The 20,608-nt window shown below is 45.4% G+C and overlaps 1 protein-coding gene across 1 annotated transcript; it reads right to left on the bottom strand.

Moving 5' to 3' along the window:
* Positions 1 to 3,044: 3,044 nt before the first annotated feature.
* On the bottom strand, positions 3,045 to 19,621 carry LOC119387415 (uncharacterized). The gene is made up of 5 exons (XM_037654808.2): positions 19,481 to 19,621; positions 8,654 to 8,715; positions 7,014 to 7,103; positions 6,484 to 6,519; positions 3,045 to 3,251 (listed from the first exon to the last, which is right to left on the bottom strand). The coding sequence occupies exons 1-5, from the start codon at positions 19,551 to 19,553 to the stop codon at positions 3,180 to 3,182; spliced, it is 333 nt and encodes a 110-aa protein (XP_037510736.1). The 5' UTR covers positions 19,554 to 19,621; the 3' UTR covers positions 3,045 to 3,179.
* Between the last annotated feature and the right edge of the window lie 987 nt (positions 19,622 to 20,608).

Raw genomic sequence — 20,608 nt, 5'->3', positions numbered from 1 at the left:
GGATCTGCGTTTCGTGGCGTAGTGGATAGCGCCACTCGCTGCGGAACAAGAGGTCCCTGGTTCGATTCCGCGCTTCGGAAGCATTTTTCAGAATTATTTTTCTTTGGGGCTTTTATATATATATATACATACTTATACATATACGGTGCATGACGGCGACGGCGACGGCAAAATCCAGCCGAGACTGTCCATATAATTGCTATCGCAATAAAATGATTCCTACGCTCCTTCGCAATGCAAAGTTTCCTACCGCTTGCCAAATAACATTACTGCAGTATATTATGCGTATTTGAAACTAAGCGTTAAGTTTTGGCCTTGTTAGTATGACATATTTTTCCGAGTTTTCACAGAACACTACGTAGAAAGAAACGTGAACAATACAAGGCAAACAAGGGTGCTTGTTTGTGCCTCGCCTTCTTCACATTTGTGTCTTATTTTACGCTGGCAACTGCAAATTACGTGCACGTGTTGGTGAATATTGCGCAGATATGTGTAAACCTTCAGATTTCGAAGTGATGTGCTTTGGAGAAACTTTCCCCTAACAAGAACTTGGAGGACGCTTGAGCTTCGCCTTTTTTAATACCTGGGGTTTAACGTCCCAAAACCAAGATATGATTATGAGAGACGCCGTAGTGGAGGGCTCCGGAGATTTCGACCACCTGGGGTTCTTTAACGTGCACCTAAATCTAAGTACACGGGCCTCAAACATTTTCGCCTCCATCGAAAATGCAGCCGCCGCGGCCGGGATTCGATCCCGCGACCTTCGGGTCAGCAGTCGAGCGCCATAACCACTAGACCACCGTGACGGGGCGAGCTTCGCCTTTAAGAGTGGAACGCGATGGCGTAATCGGGCTCCGTGCGCCGTCGCCTCCAAGCGTGACGCAAGGAAAGGAACTTTTGTGCGCGTAACATTGGCCGTTTCAAACTATTCTAGAATGCCTACTGCAAGTACAGTTTCGAAGTGCCCATTACGCCATAATTCTTCCTTTTGCGAATTGGCGAAGTACGCACTATGCGTCCGTAAGGTGCCACGGGCACATGCACAGTTTGTAATGGGTGAGCAGCTTTAAACCACCCACTCTTTGAGCAATTCACATGCTTTGACGCCTGATGCGATTCGACGATTCTGTCACGCAATATTACGTGCTTTAAGACGACTACTCTCACTACATCGAATTCTTATAGCATCTTTTTTTGGCGAAGAACTTTCAAGCACCCGGTTCCGGAGTGGCTTGGACTTCTGGACAGTTTGTGTTTGTTTACTGGACTTTTGAAGATTCCTTGTTGGACTGTGTGAAATTATGTGCGTTTTGTGCACGTGAGTGTAATTTTGAAGCGATGAATTCTATTGAAATAGTTAACAAGATTTGATGGCATTATTTGAATGCATTAAAAAAAAGAAGCGCGGTCGTTGCTCCGTACAATAAAAAAAAAACTCACAGGGTCCCTTATGCATACACCTAAGACGGCTCGAAGGCAAAAGCCGTCTTTTTTTTTTTCTTCTCAGTCGATGTATTGATGCTGCCCCGCCACTCTTCGAAAGCTTTCTGCACCTAATGTGGTTTTGCATTGCCTCCAGGATTGGAGGCACCTCACCTGGTTTTGCACTGCCTAGAGAGACAGAAACAACTTTATTGACAGCACAACTAGGTCGTTGAATTTAGCTTCCCGGTGGTTCGAAGGGTGGTGGCTATAGTAGCTTGCCGCATGACCGTTCCGATATATCAACAGTTGTGGTGGCTTCTATTTAGAGTTTTGAATATACAATTTATTTGGCACTATCTCATGAATATCGCAGTGCTTTGACGAGGAGGTTCATATGATAGCACGTGAAAAAGTCATTGAAGGAAAGCATGTGCTAGATGCGATGGTAAAGCCGAAACCGAAACCCCAGCAAAACGTTGGGACTAATTGCAGTAACGCATGCGCAGAAGCTACGCCCTCGTAGCTTTGGCTGTTCTACTCGTGTAACATTTGGAAAGATGTCTGTGTTGCTCTAATTTCTACAGTTCCTTCCGTGTCTTTCCGTCCAACATTTTCTGTTCACGCATAAGGACGATGGAGTGCGCCTTATAACTCAGGAATAGCATATAGTATAATTGGTGTGCGACGTGCCTAAGACCTCGATTATCATACACAAAGAGGAAACAGTCATATTTCACGAATGGCTGCATGTGTCTATGATTCGTGGCCTGGTGCTGGCTATCTTTGAGCGTGTGTATCCAAATTTTCTTTTTGTTTTCTTTTCTACCCCTGTAAGAACTTCCCGCGTCGGACAACGTATGAGTCTCGCCTCTCGTTCAATAAGTATCCATCTTTGCAAGCCTGCCTTTCCCGACCAAAGATTCATCGACCATGATTTTGTTTTATAATCTCCGTCATTAACTGCGGAGTTGAAACGTCCCTTCTCGCAGTTCTGAAGAAGCCGTGCATAATTGCAAGTATAATATATGCACCCACATAACGATTGGGTTATGAGGTGCGCCCCAGTTGGAGTGTGAAGTATATTCTGTATCCCACATGGGAGAACATGCATCGACGAAGGCGCGTAACGAGGTTATTGCATGTGTGGGAATTCCACCGATCCCAGAGTATACGGTTGAGGCGGCCAAGAAGGCAAAAAGAGAGCACGCTCAGAATGGAATGTTACAGGCCTCAGAAATCAGGAGCAAAGTCGTTTACTTCCAGATGCCGAAAAAACTTGCCGCATAATAATACCGATAGTCACTGTTACTGTGTCAGCCAGTGGTGCACTGTCGGTAAAGATAGCGATGGTGGTGATGTTACAGCAGGCGATCTTAGCCTGGCGTATACGTCACTGGCAATTGTTCCGCCTGATTCTCTCATGTGTTGGCAGCAGGGGTGCGACAACAGGAGTCTACCAGCCCCGTGTCTCGCAGGAAGGTCATAGGCAGTCGGTGTGCTCTCCTCCTGATTGTTGCGGGCCCTCCGGAGAAAGCGACGCCTTCAAAGACCACCTTTCTGTGTTTCGGCACATTGACCCTTAGAGATAACGCGAGTGAACGCTGAACCAGACATACGCCCATTTTAAAAGTTTATTGCTTGTAATGAAAAATGATAGGCCAGCATACTAATCTGAACGGTCCCGAGCGACGAGGGAGAGGTTCAGCTGTTGCTGGGCCTTGGTGAAGAGGGTCTCTTGACCCACACAGACCAGCTCAGTTGGTCTTAGGCTGAGCCTGTGCTTTGCAAGCTTCGAAAGCAGACTTGATCTCGTCCTCCTCGGTTTTCTGTAAGGAAAACATAAAAGCCATTTGTCTTAGGTACTTGCCTATAATTATAGTACATCATGGTTAGGTTTACCAAGTGTCTTGTAAAAAGTATTCTGAGAAAGCAATAGAAACTTTTACGTCACGCATTTTTGAAGGAAGCATGACAGGTGTGTGTGTGTGTGTGTGTGTGTGTGTGTGTGTGTGTGTGTGTGTGTGTGTGTGTGTGTGTGTGTGTGTGTGTGTGTGTGCGTGCGTGCGTGCGTGCGTGCGTGCGTGCGTGCGTGAGCGTGTGTGGGCGTGTGTTTTTGCAAGATTATTTTATTGGGAATTTTACGCCGTGATTCTGTTGCATGTTGCACAGAAATCAATCCTGTTAATTCATCATGAATCTCCTTGTCTTACGTAGGATATATCCGCGGCCTTTTCGTCGGAAACAAATTAAAGCATAAGCAAATCGTATCTCAATAAGTGTTGTGAATGGTGACTCAGACCAGTGGCGTAACCAGAAATTTCTTTTTTTATCCCGGCCCTTACATCTCTAAGTTCTCGACAAACGTGGCCTACTTTGAATTCAATCAGGATGTTTTTCTTCACAGCACACGCATAGCCGCTGTCAAGAACGTTGCCCATTTGCACAACATAGGAAAATCTAGCGTCTGTATGCACTGTTAAGGCCCGAACACACGTACGCGTTGCAGCGCGTCAACGCGTGACGTTTTGACGCGGCGTCGCGCCCTCTCCCTATGGAGAGGGAGGGCGCACAGCTTCGCGTAGCCGCGCGCCCTCCCTCTCCATAGGGAGAGGGCGCGACGCCGCGTCAAAAAGTCACGCGTTGACGCGCTGCAACGCGTACGTGTGTTCGGGGCTTTAAGCACTTTCTCGTGAACATGTGTACCGTGTATATAGAGATGACCAGTAAGACTATCCTGGTTATTTCTACAGACAATCACAAAAAGTAGCCGCTTTTCACAGTCAGACCCTTCCTGACAACTATATTCGTAGCCATGCGCGCCTACGCCACCCGTTTCACCCACTTGTTCCTCGCGGGACCATGAAGACGCTCCTAGTGTGTATGCGTGGTGGGAGAGGGGCGTAAGGTAGGAAAGGGGTACGTCCGCATGTCACTAATCATGATCATTTTTATGACGTTGTATTTCGAACAGCGCGGTTACAAACAGTCACCTAATCAGTAGGATCTAATCAGAGAAAGAGAGGAAGACATAAAAGACAAAGGAAAGACAAGGCCTTCAACCAGGTTCGACCTGGTTTGCTACCCTATCATCATAGGCGTGCGCACAAGGGGGGGGGGGCAGGGGGGGGCGCCCCCCTTAATCACCTAAATGGGGGGGCGCAAAATCTGCCCCGTACATTGACCCTTCTAGTCACCTAAGAGGGCGGGGCGCAAAATCTACCCCATACATTGACTTAGAAGGGGGGGGGGGCGCTGCGATGAACCTTTGCCCCCCCTGATGGGGAACCCTGCGCACGCCTATGCCTATCATCGTAAGTGTGTGAAGCAGCACACAGGAAAGGAAAAAGCGAAGAAAACACAAGTAAACTAGACACTCGCTTATGCTTGTGTTTTTTTCTACTTTGTCCCGTTCCGTGCGCTGCTGCACAGACACGTCATGAAGATTGGTCACCAACTCGCCCAACTGTGGGCCTTGCAAAACTTTCCACCCTGCACTGGGGAAGGGTTTTCTCTTTGCTGCGTTGCGGTGTAGCATTACGTCTATTGCTTTTTTCTTGTCTTTCTTCATGAAAGTTAATATGGCCATAATTTACAGATAAATGATTTTTTTTCTACGTATACGTTGAACGACTTTTGCTTATTTAGATTGCTCACTAGTTGTTGCTGCCACTGCCATCGGCATCTTATCCCAGCGCTTCTGTAAGATGAACACCGCCCCCTCCTTAAACCCCTGCTATCTTGAAACTGCCCTTCTAGCATTCACAAAATAATAACTGTCGGAGTTTTACGTCCCAAAACCACGACATAATTATGAGAGACGCCGTAGTGGAGGGAGCCGGAAATTTCGACCGCCTGGTGTTCTTTAACGGGCACCTAAATCTAAGCACACGAGCCTGTAGCATTTTGCCTCCATCTAAATGCAGCCGCCGCGGCCGGGATTCGATCCCGCGACCTTCAGGGTCAGCAGTCGAGAACATTACTTTTATCAGCAACAATTTTAAAACATTGTAGTTCACCGGGATATATTTAGTTTTGTCTGGTCGTCGTAGCTGGCAGTTTCTCGCGAATATCTCGCTAAAATCTTCAGAGTCTTCGAATAGGTTATGCCCTAGCAATCTGCAAATTTAAGCTAAATTTCAATAGTAGTAAATGCCGGCGAAAAAAAAAGAAAGTAAAGCGACCCCAATGCAATACATAGAATCATAGAGTGGCAATACCTAAGGGTCACAGACTCACTGTGTTGCTAAACTTGTGATTAACTGTGCGCCAGCTTCTTTTTCTTCTCAGTCGAAGTATTGATCCTTGCCCCCACAGCCCCCGAAAGCTTTCTGCAGCTAGCGTTGTTTTGCACTGCCTCCAAGATCGGAAGCATTGCAAGCTATCTGCGCCTCACCTGGTATTGCACTGCCTCCGGGATCGGCCCCATTTGACCATGCGTTGATTTCCTGTGATGACTTCATAATGACGTCGTTTTTATGTGACGTCACAGTGACGTCTTATGAAGTCACAAATTTTGCTGATCTGCGACTCCGTGATGACGTCACACGATGACGTCATCAAGCAGTAATCTCTGATCATGTGACTTTGTGCATCGTTCGTGTTGACGCCGACAGTCATTTTCCTCGTTTGATGAGGCATGTAAGGCTTTTGCCTCAAGGTATAAATCTTCACTTGAATCAAAACCATCAATTCCGAACCAGTTTGCCAAAGCGTTTGTACTAACTGCTGTTTATACTAATGTCTACTAATTATATTTACTTTTTTATTTGTATAATTTTATTTTTATGACATACATTAATGTCCGCTATATCATATCTTAGCCCCCTTATTCCATCCCTTTCATAGCTTCTTTTTTTATCAAAGTTTTCAGACAAATGGCACCGGCGCTTGACAGGCTGGCCCGGAAACACAGCAAAGAGTGTCACTCGGCACTCGTGCCATTAAAAAATGAAAGCGATGACGAAAGTACAAAAAAGGGCAAGCGTAAGCTGGGGCTTATGTCTAGTTTTTTTTTCTTTTCTTGTGTGTATTTGACCAGGATCAAATATTTCTGCTTACCGTGAAAATGACCGTCTTTTCTCCGGATTCCGTAGCCTGGAAAGAAAAGAATGATTATCATTACAGTGCAACTCAAATATACAATAAGGATAAGGATGCAAAGTCGCACAAAACAAGTCACGGGATAACAATTAATTTTGTTGCTACTGTTGTACCTTTCCTTTTTTTTCTCGTTTCTAATATATTCTAGCGTGTATGTGCTCATAAGGAATGTCTAAGCGCCTTACGAGCGATGTAGGCATACACTACCCTACCAGAAAAAAATATATATATTCATCAGTTGACAAATAGGTCTAGTCGGACACGCGTACAAATGCAGTTCATTTGGCACACTTTAAGTTCTGAGCCTGAGCAATCAAGGAATGTGCGAGATTTCGAACGTGTAAGAATAACGAAGGAACTCATTTGCGGCGAAAGCCCGAAGTTACAATACAGCATGTCAAGGGGTACCTAACGTTGCGTGAAATTTTGAAAAGCAGAAACGAAGTAGAGCGAAATGTGCACTACTTGTCACTTCAAACGTGACTCACCCCTTTGCGAAGTTCGCACAGCTTGTTGGTAGCGAGCAAGTCATCCTGACTTCCAAACGTCTGCTTCAGGGCCTCCCACTTGCTCTTCATCTGCGGGCCAAGAAAGCAGAGCGTGGCGTAATTACTTCTAAGAGGAATGACTTCAGCAATTTCGCGCTTCCCGTAAACCAGGACATGCCTCTACACGACACACAGTTTCAGGCGCAGATAAATCACTCAGACACCATGCATTGCAAGTTAGCTCGTTAGATATTGTGCATGCGTGCGCGTGCTTTCGTAGTGTGTGTGTGTGTGTGTGTGTGTGTGTGTGCGCGCGCGCGTGTGTGTGTGTGTGTGTGTGTGTGTGTGTGTGTGTGTGTGTGTGTGTGTGTGTGTGCGCGCGCGCGCGTGTGTGTGTGTGTGTGTGTGTGTGTGTGTGTGTGTGTGTGTGTGTGTGTGTGTGTGTGTGTGTGCGCGCGCGCGCGTGTGCGTGTGCGTGCGCGCGCGCGCGCGTAATGACGCAGAAACATTGAGAGTTAACTAGAAAATTGAGATGAGTAGGTTAATTTCTGAACTAAATGCTTCTTGCTGAGCGCGGAGAGTGCACGAAAGTTGCGTGATGATTTCATTTCTAAGGGTAATGAATTCCTTACGGCTGAGCCAGACAAAAGAGTTGTGACCTAGCCGTAATACGACCTTACGACAGGCAAAAGTAGGTTATTGGGCTTGGAAAACCGGGTGTTGTTGTCAGGGGTGTTTTCAAGATCAGCATTCAGTGTAGGTGAGCCTATACGCTATGATAGGGAATTGCTGACGCAACAACTGTCGTAAATGGAGAAGTTCGGGAAACGGTGACCCATAGGACGAATCAAATGGGCTGAAAGTCATTAGTCGCATCCCTTGGTTCTGAAGTCGCTGCACGCGTTCAGTATGAGTAAAACGCTTATCGGCCCACGACGATACGCAATGCCATTAAGGGCTATGAAAAATTGACAGTCCCTTTAGCTAACTCTATGGAGAGCACAGGCGAAGTCGTATGCTCTCACGAGACACTTATAAGATTACGTTGACGTTCCCAGTCGATTGCGTAATGACTTCGTATGGCTCTCTTTCGGTCGCCTAGACATCACTACTGGTTCTTCATGCTGAGACTTGGTCGCCAGTGTTAATTCATATTTGATTAACTTTTGAATCACTTTTAATCGCGTTAACCTTCGATTCGCTGTTAATTAACTTTGGCATTTCATTCACTTTAGTTCACTTTATCATTTGATTCACTGTTAATGTACATTTGATTCATTTGCATATCCTTAGTATTTTAATAAACTTTAATGCTAAAGTACTTTTATTCCATTTAATTCGCCTTAATTCATACTTAGTTCACGTTATGGCCGAATTATCATTTCTAACTAGTTGGCATGGGTATACCCTTAATACATTGACGTCCATCCCCCCTCCACCCCACTCCACCTCCTTGCAGCTTTCTGTACCTCACGCGCTGTTGCAACACCCCCGGGATCCGCCCCTCTGAGCTGGATTTTTGAACTCATAAGCTTTATAATATGATTGCCTGAAAATAATGACGATGATGATGATGATGATACAAGGCACTTTTGAATACGAGTCTTTAAGACATCGTACATGGACACTAGATTGCTTACCTGTTCTGAAACGTGGCTTGTAATGCACTGCACCGCCTGCACTTTCATGTTGTCGGCCAGGTCTGCAAGCACAAGAAAGTGATCACAGCGCTTGTCGCCGCACAGAATGCTTTCAACAACGGAAGGCGCCTTTTCTTCCCTGTCGTTTTCTGCTTTATTCGGTTGTTGGGGTTACTTTCATTTTCTTTCGGAACCGTCGAATAGCTTTACCCTTGCTCTCAAGGCCCGTGAAAAGCGCTAGTTCACTTGCAGAAAGGATGAAAATCAGCGAGCTGGACGCCTTCAGAAGAAATAAGAAACGCACAGGACGCAGTACATCGTATTCCTAAGAAATTCTCAATATATGCCATAATTTTTTTCTTTACTGCCGTCATTGTGAAGAAACAGGAAACAAGACGAACGCAGAAGGAACAGTAAAAGCACCGGACGAGGCTGGCATTGTCTAGTGCATTTCTTGCTTCTTCTGTATGCGTCTTGTTTCCTGTTTCTTAAAAAAGATGGTAGTAAAGAAACAAAAACAAGTACGGCATATATTGAGATGCACTGAGGAAGACAGTGTACGGCCAGTGGCGTACCAACTTGTTCGCGAGTGGGGGGCAGGGGGGGGGGGGGGGCGGGAGAATTTGATTTTTAAAACAGTTGTCTGCGGTCACGGAAGCTGCAGAAACAGATTGAGTGCACTGGGCCTCACTGTCGACGCAACGGCGCAGCAGCGCTTAATAAATTTATGAAGAAAATACAGTCAATTTTACGCTGCATCCACTCAGACAACCATACATACGCGGGTTATGCATGCAGTAGCATTACAAGCAACCCTTTATCTACATTAACCTCACACCTTTATGTATGAATAATATTATGCCGATGGCGGCCTTCCTAGTTGTGTAAATTTGTGTCATTCAGTGAAATTTCGTTATTGTGTAAAGGATCCTCACTAATTGCGTTTTCTTACTTTCTTAGTTGCACGTATTCAGGTTTGCATATATTATATTTTGCCTCGTTTCCTTCTAATCAGAACAGTGTTTCTTGTGCGTTATTATTATTAATATATTAATATTACTGTTAACTTGTCAGCAGCAAGCTTTCTTTTCAGCAAAGTGACAATTTATGGCATGAGATGCTTATTAAAGAGAAGGTTTGGGCTAGTTCGTAATCCATTGCACAATATATTCATGGCTCGAAAAATGAACGAAGGGCGTCTGCGTCCTTTCGCTTGTCCTTCGTTTATTTTTTTGCGCTGTCACTATCCTGTGTGTTATAGGCGCAGCTCATTCTTTATAATTATTGCATTTGTATTTGCAACATTGAACACTGAGTGTTTGCTGGTGCAATGCTCAGACTAAAGGTCGCGGGATCTAATCCCGGCCGTGGCGGCCGCATTTCCGATGAAGGTGAAAATGTTTGAGGACCATGTGCTTAGATTTAGGCGCATGTTAAAGAATCCCAGGTGGTCAAAACTTCGGGAACCCTCCAGTACGGATAATCATATCGTGGTTTTCGGACGTTAATCACCAACAATCACCAATGCTCAGATTAAAGACCGATGCAATGTGGCATTCTATATCCGGTACAAATTGTATACGAGTACATCGGAATAATCTGAATTATACTATGTTTTATAAAAAAAGTCACTGGTGTGAAGGAGGCGGCACAACACTATACATATTACACCAATCATGCGCTTGAATCAGTGCTAGATTTTATGGGTGGCTAATTACGACACAAAAGAGCAATGTTTTTTTTTTTAATTGGTGAAAATCGTGCGTTACAAAGAAGTACCGTGATAGATGCAGGCCAATCTTAAGATTTTTGCATAGAATACAAGTCTTCGGGAGAGTTTACTTATTATATGGTTGACGTGTTCAATACATGTGTTCTCTAAAGTAAATTCCCATTTCCTTCATTAATAATCCTACCTGTAGTTCTACGTCACTTAGCTGAATTGGCGCCATCTCAGCAATCGTTCTTCGTGGTCTAAACAATACCTGAATTGACAGCCGGGCTAGTTGGTCTTGATTCATCTTGAATTTATGCCCCTGTCACACGGCACATATAATGTCATTCGAAGTGAATGTGATTATTGGAGACCGGATTTTAGGCAAATGCCTATTTTGTTCCTTGCTATCCTATCCCGCCATTTTGATATATGAGCATGAATTAGAGGTTAAGAAGGGCTTTTATAGTGTTCTTATAGTGCCTATAAATGCCTATTTTTGGCGTTCGTGCCTAAATGCTTGCAAATGCCTATAAATGCCTATTTCCAAAATTGGCGCTTATATGAACGCTATTTAGCCTCACGTTTCGCTCCAGGGTGCTCTTTGAGACCGTTATTCATGTTACCGCATAAGATTGACTGTTGGGAACTATGGGGTTCAACCTAATCTTCTAGTTCAACCAACAACCGCTAGCAGCAGTGAAGCGGGACACGCCGGCCAGCATTCGCCGCCGCGCTGGCATGGCCCGAGCGGTTGGCGAATGCGAAACCGCGGAGAGCCGTCAGCGGAAAGAAGAGGGAAGAGCAAAAAAAGAAAGAAAATTGTGATGTGCACGCAGATTTTGTTTTGTTTTTGATGTACTTTTTAAGGTGTTCGCTGCAGTAGCGTAGACAGAAATCTTTTGCAGGGGGTGGGACGACGGGGCGACAACCATACTTTATATATGTTCGTGCATGCGTTTGTTTGTGTGCGTGTATTACACACACGCAAAACTGAATAGTTTAGGGGAGGGGGAAGGATGACATCCCCCCCCCCCCTCCGCCTGTCTACGCTAGTGGTTCACTGCCAGGGGAGCAATTGGCTCTACGCAATTCGACCCGGCCAATAGGAGGAATCCCTCCCTTCTGGTATTTTAGCAATCTGGCTGTCTGCTCCTGCTCTGCACTTCTCAGTCATGCCGGAAAGACACTCAGGAGTGTGTTGATTCGACAGTGGACACTTGACTCACTCTGCAGAACACGGGAGTGCGAGCCGTGCGGGACAAAGGCTATTTTCAAATGTTGGCGCCTTTGTGCCATTTTGAGCAATAACATTTTTGTTTTCCTGTCGTAGATAGAGGTCGCGCACGTATTCGTTTGAAATTATCTGCATTTATGTGAAAATTTATTGTGCCTATATTTACGATTTTGTAAGCCTAAAACATTGTTTTGCCTGCCTATTTTTGGCGCCTAAAAGCAGCTTTTTCAGTGCCTAGAAGTCCGGCCTGTAGTGATTATGTGTTAATGCCGTTTCTGTTGCTGCTACACGGGCACAGTGAACTGAATTCACAGCTAATGCTATTCGCCAATTGAATGCGTTTCCCGCACTCATGTAAGCGCGAAATGTATGAACACGACGACAGGCGCTGTGCAGAAAAATTACAAAATTGATCACTTACAGTGAAATGTAATCAATGTCGAGGTTCCTATTAATGGCTATTAGCATTGTGATAACTTTTTCACGCACAGCACGATAGTGGAAGCGACTTGTGGAACTACATTCTTGTTTCCTGACTCCGACTAAAATTTTCCAGTGACTCTAACTCCGACTTCACGCCCACGCCTTCAGTCGGCCACGTTTACAAACGCTTGTCTGTATTTCAGTTCCTTCATGTTGTTTTGGTGAAGTGGTGACGCGGTAGCAAGGTTGGAATTTCGCACGCAGTATTTAGCTTCCGGCCATAGAAGCAAATTTTGCAGTTTCGTCAGCGGATAATAACAAGAAGCAAGAAACGCACTGGACTGGCGACAGACATCGATATCAGTTGCGAATGCCATTCTGTACACCCGCGTATACCAGGAACGCAAGACCCCATTACATTAACTATGAATGCCATTTGCTGCGAATGACATTACATGTGCCGTGCGACAGGGGTGTGACTTGTACAGCGCAAAATACAATTCAGACGGCAAAGACGTGACTTTAAGGAGTTGCAACTCCTTATCGCTTAAGAAAATAGACGGCTGACTAGTGCACTTCGGGCTGTTTTTGTTAATGTGGTAGGTTTCCATGATGACTGACTTTTTTGTTCATGTCTCTGTGTCTATCTATCACTCTGTGTGTCTATCTATCAACAGTGGCTTGCACTGATGCTACTGATGCTTCGTGCAGTGCGCTAGCAGGTTTGATAATCGACAATTATTTTCGTATTTTCGCTGGTACCCTGCTAATCTCACGTTGGCACACTTTCCAGCCTGTGTGGTATACGTGTTGCCGAATGCCCGAGGGATCTGGTCCACTACAAAAACGCGAACGCGTACACATTCGCGTTTATGTTCAGTCAATTTATTTTTGCAAATCATTTCTGCGGAATCCCGCAAGGTGGCGGAAGAGTTAAAAAAGGGAAAATAGACAACCAGCCGTTGGTAGCACGAAGTCACAAGGAAATCCATACGGATTTCTCAGAAATAAAACCTCTTAGTCGCCGAAAAATTCGTCCTGGTCCGGGGTATCCGTATGGATTTCCTTGTGGCTTCGTGCTACCAACGGGTGGTTGTCTATTTTTCCTTTCTCAATTTATTTTTGTGGCAACGACATTGAACAGGTGGTATATAAAAGATTATGAATGACTACGAATGTATATACTAGGTGTCGTTCTTTGCCCTCCTACTTTTGACAACTTGGGTGGGGGGCGGAGCGAAAAGGGTGGCCAATGAATCCTCCTCTCCAAGTAAATACGCCTATGCAAACGGTGTAACCTCAAATTATTTTGAAAATATTTGGGTGAGCATAGCCTTAAACTACCGCGCTTTGTTTCCTTCCGTGTAGGACGTTAGCTGTTTATGACTGGTCAAAATTTTCTGGGTCATGCAAACAACACCTGCTCGTAACGTGATGCAATGACGCGATAGTGATCCATCGCATGATGACTATTTATGCACGACTACGTAAAAAATAAGAGAATAAATTATTTTCATTGCGGCATATTGTTGACCATTGGTTCTTCGCTGTTCGTGAAATAAACTTTCGTCGTGCCATAAAATCGCCTACTTGTTACGCGAAATCACAAATGTGCGAAACGTCGCGGCGTTAAAATGATATGTGTGCACAATAAATAGTGCATTACTATGCTGAACAATACCTAAACTTTTTTGGAATCGCCTGACAGTGTCATTCAAGAAGGCTGCTTCCCAATCACATTGGCAGCGGCTACTTATAGCATCTGGAGATATGGATTCATATGCGCATAATAAATATTTTCGGTTGCAATATAACGACGTGGTGCCGTTTGTGCGCGTATTTGTGAGCCGTTTGTGTGAACTGACCCTTGCTGAGAGAAAGGGAAAGAGAGAAATTAACATAATTGGGAGCAGGCAAAACACTTTGCAGATAGGCAGTCTTCTTAGTCCAGAAAACCGTGAACCCTGACCACCTCCCTCGGCCGGTTGATCAAGTTGCGGGGCAAGCTTCAAAGCTCGGCTTCTCAATATGCTCTAGTCCACTGCCTTATTTATCGCTTTGTTACAAGCCGATGCGATCGCTGCAAGCTACCATGTATGATAAGAAAGGTGAATCAGGTTAATCGGATACTAAAGCGGATACCTTGTTTAGCTGTCATGGCTCGACTCAACTAAAACACTGAACTATTCTGCACACTAAGCAACTCACAGCAGCTTCTATTTTCGAAGACAGAAAATAGATTTTCTGCAACAGGGAGGTCGTTTGATCGGTCCATGAAACGTTTACTGGTTCCCGCCTGTATTTGCGTCGCCGATGATGCAAATTTCAGGCCAGGGAGAACAATATAAGGGCATGACAGAGTGCTATAATGTTATATATCCCCTGCTCCGTGATAGCCTCCTGTGCAACGCTAGAGCGCAACGCGCGAAAGCGTCGCATAGGCAGCCCGCACCGCAAAGAGCCTACAATGCGTGGTCGCGGTACACAAAGGGCAATTTTCAAAGCAGAATCCTAGGAAAATGTTCATTATATAATCATAATCACGTGATATCTGTGTTGAAGGAACACTTATCGCCTCCGTTCTTGGTTTCCCAGTGTGCAGCCGACAATGGCCACTGTCGAAGTGGGGGGGGGGGGGGGGGGGGGGGGGGGGGCTCCGCCCTTCTACTTTTTCTCAGTGGGGGGCTAGCCCCCCCTTGCACCCCCCCCCCCCTTAGATACGTCTATGTGTATGGCACCACTTCATTAGAACGCTCGATTTCGCGCACACGTGCTCCTTATTACACCTGATCATTACAGCGTGTGTTCTAGTAAAACAATGTGTCACGCAGAGTATGTCGCATCTTCGCCGGCCGAATACAGGAACCACGGTAGTAAAGGTGGCCCACACGCTTTTGAGATTTGTCAAGGGTTCAGAATTTGGTTTGACACGGATTTCACAAGGAATTAGTTTACGGTTCCACAGGGCTTGACAAGCTTTGTGTGCCCCCCCCCCCCCTGTTCCCAGTATAGGGAGTGGCTGGTCGGTTTTTATGACCTCTGAAATGCCACGGATTTCGTAAAATAATTTTATGGCGCAGTTCTTAGGCGCCCGTTCCTCCGTTGAGCGTCGGCGTGCCTCGTCCCTCGCAGTAAACGAGCGAAGGAGCGATAGACGAAAGCGAACACGGAGCGCGGAGAGCATGGCGAATGGGTGAGGAAAAATGCTGAGTGCCGCTCGACACTACGAGGTGGCGCCATTAGTGTTAGTTATCTGATTGTATGCGCGACGTGAGTTCTGTAGTACTTTCTGGAACCCACGCGATTATTCTGAAACCTTCGACGAGTCCGCAGAGGCCAGATTTTTAGGCACTAAAAAAAAAAAAGCGCTTTTTAGGCGCCAAATATATAGGCAGGCAAAACAACGTTTTAGGCCTCCAATATCGTAAATATGGGCTTAATCAATTTTTACATAAATGCAAATAATTTCAAAGGAAGAGGTGCGGGACCTCTATTTACGACAGGAAAATAAAAACAAAAAATCTTATTGTTGAAGGTGGCATAGAGGCACCAACAGTTGAACATAGCCGTGCAATTGTCTTTTGTTAGTAACGCTTTGCAGAACACGCTTTCTCCGCTTATTCTGTACCATGGTGAGTCAAGTGTCCATTGTCGAATCAGCACACTCCCGTGTGTCTTTTGTTTTCGACATGACTTAGAAGGGTAGAGCAGGAGCAGACATCCCTATGCCTAAAAGGCTAGAAGGAAGGGATTCTTCCTATTGACCGCGTCGAATCGCGTGGAACCAGTGTCTCGCTCCCCTGAAATGAACACCTTAAAAATAAATTACAAACTGAACAAAAGCCGCGTGCACATCACATTTTCCTTCCTCCTTTTGCTCTCCACTCTTCCCTGGCGACTCTTCGCAATTTCGCATTCGCCGACCGCTCGCACCATGTCAGCGCGGTGGCGTAGGCTCGCCGGCGCGTCCCATTTCCCTGCTGGTAGCGGTTGTTTGCGGAAGTTGGTTGAACTAGAGGATTAGGTTCAACCCCATAGAGTTCCGAACAGTCAATGTGGCGCAGTAACATGAATAATGGGCTCAAACTGCACCGGGAAGAGAAACTTGAAGTTAAATAGAGTTCATGTAGGCGCCAGTTTTGAAAATAGGCATTTATAGGCACTTAAAGGCATTTGGCACGAACACCAAAAAAAAAAAAAACGCCAGGCCTGCGCTGAAACCGCAGCACAGTCACAGCGAAAGCTGGAAGAGCGGCGTTTCTAGAGCCCGTTAAGCTCTCTTGGGGCTACAATACAAGTACACTAGAAAGGTACCCACTACGTCATAAATCACAATTTTTGTGAAGTTGGGAAGCACCTACTAAGCCATTATTCGTCATTCTGTGGAGAAGCGAGGCACCAGCTACACGTCTGTAAGGCATTATGTGCACTTTGTTGACGCGACGACTGATGACGATGAAGAATTATGGCTCAGCCCTTTGTAATGGGTTGGAATCTTTAAACGGCCCACCAGTTAAGTAATTTGCATTGGGTGACGCCCGGTCGCTATTTCTCTCTCCCGTCATGCTGTATAACATACGTTGACGTGGGAGAGAGACGGGGGGGAGGGCGAAGAACTTTACTGACAACCCGAGGAAATGGATCATGCGTTTATGGGTTTCCTCGACAACCAATACAAGTGCAATTGCGAGGAACCCACAACGCTATAAATCATTGTAATTTTTGAGAAGTAGGGCAGCAGGCACTGTGCCATTTTTCGTCATTCTACGGAGAGCGTTGGTACCTGCTAAACCCATGTAAGGCATTATGCGCACTTTGTTGATGTTGTGCCTGATGACGATGAAGAATTATGGCAGAGTCCTTTGTAATGGGTTGGAAGCATTCAACAACCTACTGGTTGTGCAATTCGCATTGTGTGACGCCTGGTTACAGAATTCGCGTTGTGCGACACTTGGTGCTTATTTTACTCTTCTACCACGCTATATTGCATATGCTAATGTGGTTCCTTCCCGACAGGACCTTTTTGCAAAGCAGTTTCAAGCACCGGCATGGCTCAGAGGTTCAATACTGGGCTCCCACGCAGAGGGCCCAGGTTCGAACCTCGTTCCATCCTGGAACTATTTTTTTCTTATTTCGTTTTTTTTTCTTATTTCGAGCGATACTGGTTACGGACACCGGCGGCGGCGGCGGCGGACAACTACGGCGCCAAAAACGGCCGGTGAAATGATCTCATAACAGCTTTCGCTGTAATAGGCCTTTATAGGCACTATAAAGACACTATAAAAGCCCTCCTTAGCCTCTCATTCATGGTCATACATCAAAGTGGCGTGATAGGAGCGCAAGGAACAAAGTAGGCATTTACCTATAATCCAGTCTCTAGTAATAACCGATGTTCCGCGAAATGAAAACACGCTAGAGCTGCGCTCAAATTTCGCATTAGGTAGTGTCGTAATCGTCGGTAATATTTATTTATTGAACTTGTAACAAACATTAGAACTGAGGATGGTTTCGCTATCGTGAAATTGACCAGTGGCCGTGTCTGTCCCTTCGACTACGTATAGTTTTCCGAGAGAAAAGACAGCGATTTCTAGCTGTCTTTGAAAGGAAGTTGCAAATTCCCTGCAGCGGGCAGTGCTCTAATGTTTGGTTCGCATGTTCTCAGGAGCCTTGAGCACTGATCGGCAGCGTTTGCTAACGATGTTCAAAAAGTGTTGCAGGGCCCCTTTAAAGACCGTGATGGTCGCAATGTTAGATCAGGTTCACTCGAAATCTTGAGAGTTTCATGCCCCGTAAATATCACGCAAGTACATTGTCTTCATTTTCGTCTTCCTGAAGCCCGCCTTCATAATGGTCTCCCGGTCCCGTATTCACAAAAACGTCTTACGCCAAAAATTTTCGTAAAAGAACATTTCAACCACTCACGATGCGGGACATATCAATAGCGAAGCCGGCTGACCAATGGGAAAACGCACTTATGAAAGAGAAGTTTCGTGAATTCAGCCCCTGATTTCTGTTATGAAACCTACCCCACTCGTATGGGATCGTATCAATATGTGAGACAACACGTCTTTCCCGCTGATGACATCGTTTGTCGATCATCGCATGACTTCCACTGCCTTACTGCCTACATGAAGCTGTGCAGCGTGTGCCGCCGCTACTAAAGTCTGGATGACAGCGTGATAATCTGATCCTCACCTAATTCAGCGTGATCAGTTATATCAATAATCAAGCACCATTTTACGGTGACCATAGTTCAGCCCTTTCAGGCACACATCAACTTACACCTCTGAAGTGACGACGTACGATGGTGAGTCTTTGTTGTCTATACAACGCTGAAAGCTCCACACTTCATAAAACATACTATACGTATTCCGCCTATTTGACATACCTCGGTGTTTATTTCCTGTGTTCTGTGAAAGTTTCAACAATCATATCATGTAAAAATCTCGCCTTTACGGAGTTATTTATCATGTTTGTTCCTGGGTGTGACATTGCTTTCTTCTTCTTCTTCTTCTTCATTATTATTATTATTATTATTATTATTATTATTATTATTATTATTATTATTATTATTATTATTATTATTATTATTATTATTATTATTATTATTATTATTATTATTATTATGCACAATTACCTCTACAGAGTATTCCACATCCTTGTACATTTGACTGACAAAACGTGTTCGCAAGGCCACGCTTTGTTTAAAATAGTGGTGTTCGCATATAAACAGTGATCATCTCAATACACATTTGAACTAACATTTTATCTTTTAGCGCTGACACAGCAAAGAACATATACGTTTAAATGTGACTTTTATTCTTCGTGTTCTTTAGCATAGGCAACTAAGGACAAAATCGAAGAACATTCTTTTACCGCAGGAAAGGTAAACGAAACTCTCCTGCATTCTTACTTGTGTAAATTTAGATGTTAAGCCTACGTACAGAGTAAAGTGCCATTTGCTGTGCTCAGTGCATGCGTTCGTTCATCGCTGCACGCTAAGAGAAATCCCTCCTCCATCTTAGCGTCGTCTTGATTGGAAGCAGCCGTAATAATGCGACTCGCAGCGACCGGATTATATTCGTGCAACGCCGCGTAATGAATGGAGGTCATTGCAAAAAGATAAGAACTACACGACTCAAGCGAAGCCAGAACAGTTGACGGGCCCTATTACGGATAGGACGACTTTATTAGGATGAAAATTCGTCGCTCTGCCTCAACTCCGGCTTTCGCTCGAACAAGAAATTGAAATGGAGCATGCAAGAAGAGAATATACATTCGTTAATCCCCACTTCCCCTCCAGTTACGTTAGTTACGGTTAACTGCACTCCTCTACTCAATCTTCGTCGGGCGAAAATTTGTCGCGGTACGCAAACGGTGCACTATGCATGTCGAAGGCTGCGAGGTCAATGCTATAGCGATATGCAGAGGAGGGCAACATGCCGTGGCTTACCGCATAGTTCGTCGCTGCCTCTGGCGGTGGCGACCAGCAGGCCCACAAAGGTCAAGCACAGTGTCGCCTTCATAGCTGCGGTTCAACAGTGAACTCTTCGGGCAGGACAACGGGCGGAGAGTAGCGTGAGCAGCCCGGGGCCGCCCTTTTATACAACTCTGTGGCCCGGTGAATCGAGCAGTCAGCCGCGTGACGCCGCGTCTCCGGTTGTGCGTGCATCCGAGGTATCGACAAGTGCAATCCGAGCCCGTCGTCTTTTTACACGATTGTCCTCCTTCATCCTGTCGCCCTCGAGTACTTGTGCCAAAGGGAGGCGGCCATCTGATACAACGGATGTGCGCTGACGTAGCGGTGGTAAAGTAACCGGCGGACGGTAAGATGGCCCTGTCGTGGCGGGCTGTCTAACGTTATGTGCGCGTGCGTGTCGCTCATGTTACTTTGTCGGTTTTAGCGTCCTTTTTATACGTATACGATGTTATTTAGCGTCTGATTTCTCCCAAAACGCTGCGGTTGATTTTGCACGGAAAGAGTCTGACTCGTTTGACCTTCCAGCACCCCCGAAAATTTAAGCTGGCCGTTTTAACTCCTTAGCGCTAAAGAGCCCGCGTCGCAGAAAATGCGGTGTTGGCGTCGGCGACGTTCTCTGTGAGCGAAAAATCCCTATGGATGCAAAGAACAAGAACTTTAGATGACCTTGATGTTCTATGTAAATGTCTTTAATGGCGCTAGCCTCTAGTGTTTCGTGAACTTTTGGTTCACTTGGGTAGACTTTAGGTTGCCTTTTAGTCGTCGACTTGCACAGCTTCAGTGTAACCACACAATCCACTAGGACCGGCTTGTTCATCCTCTTCCACTTCAATGACTCAACTGATGAGTGAAAGGAGACTGTTCTGTAGCGGGTATGGTGCCATCGTAATGGCCCATACCCACAACAAAGCAGTCTGCTCTTTCACTTCGCTCACTCAATTCATTTCCATTAATTATCCTGGCAGTTACTTGGCCCTTCTCTTTCCTAACGTTATGCTCCGATTTCATATGTATCATACAGAATTCATAACTTGCACCATTACCTCCTTTTTACATGACCTTATATTTTTTAGTGTAGTTTCATAGCATTCGAGCCAACGC

This window comes from Rhipicephalus sanguineus, chromosome 1 (assembly GCF_013339695.2).
Source record: "Rhipicephalus sanguineus isolate Rsan-2018 chromosome 1, BIME_Rsan_1.4, whole genome shotgun sequence".
In the NCBI taxonomy this organism is placed as follows: domain Eukaryota; kingdom Metazoa; phylum Arthropoda; class Arachnida; order Ixodida; family Ixodidae; genus Rhipicephalus; species Rhipicephalus sanguineus.
The sequence above is the reverse complement of the archived record's forward strand: the minus strand, read 5'-3'. Positions and strand labels throughout refer to the sequence as shown.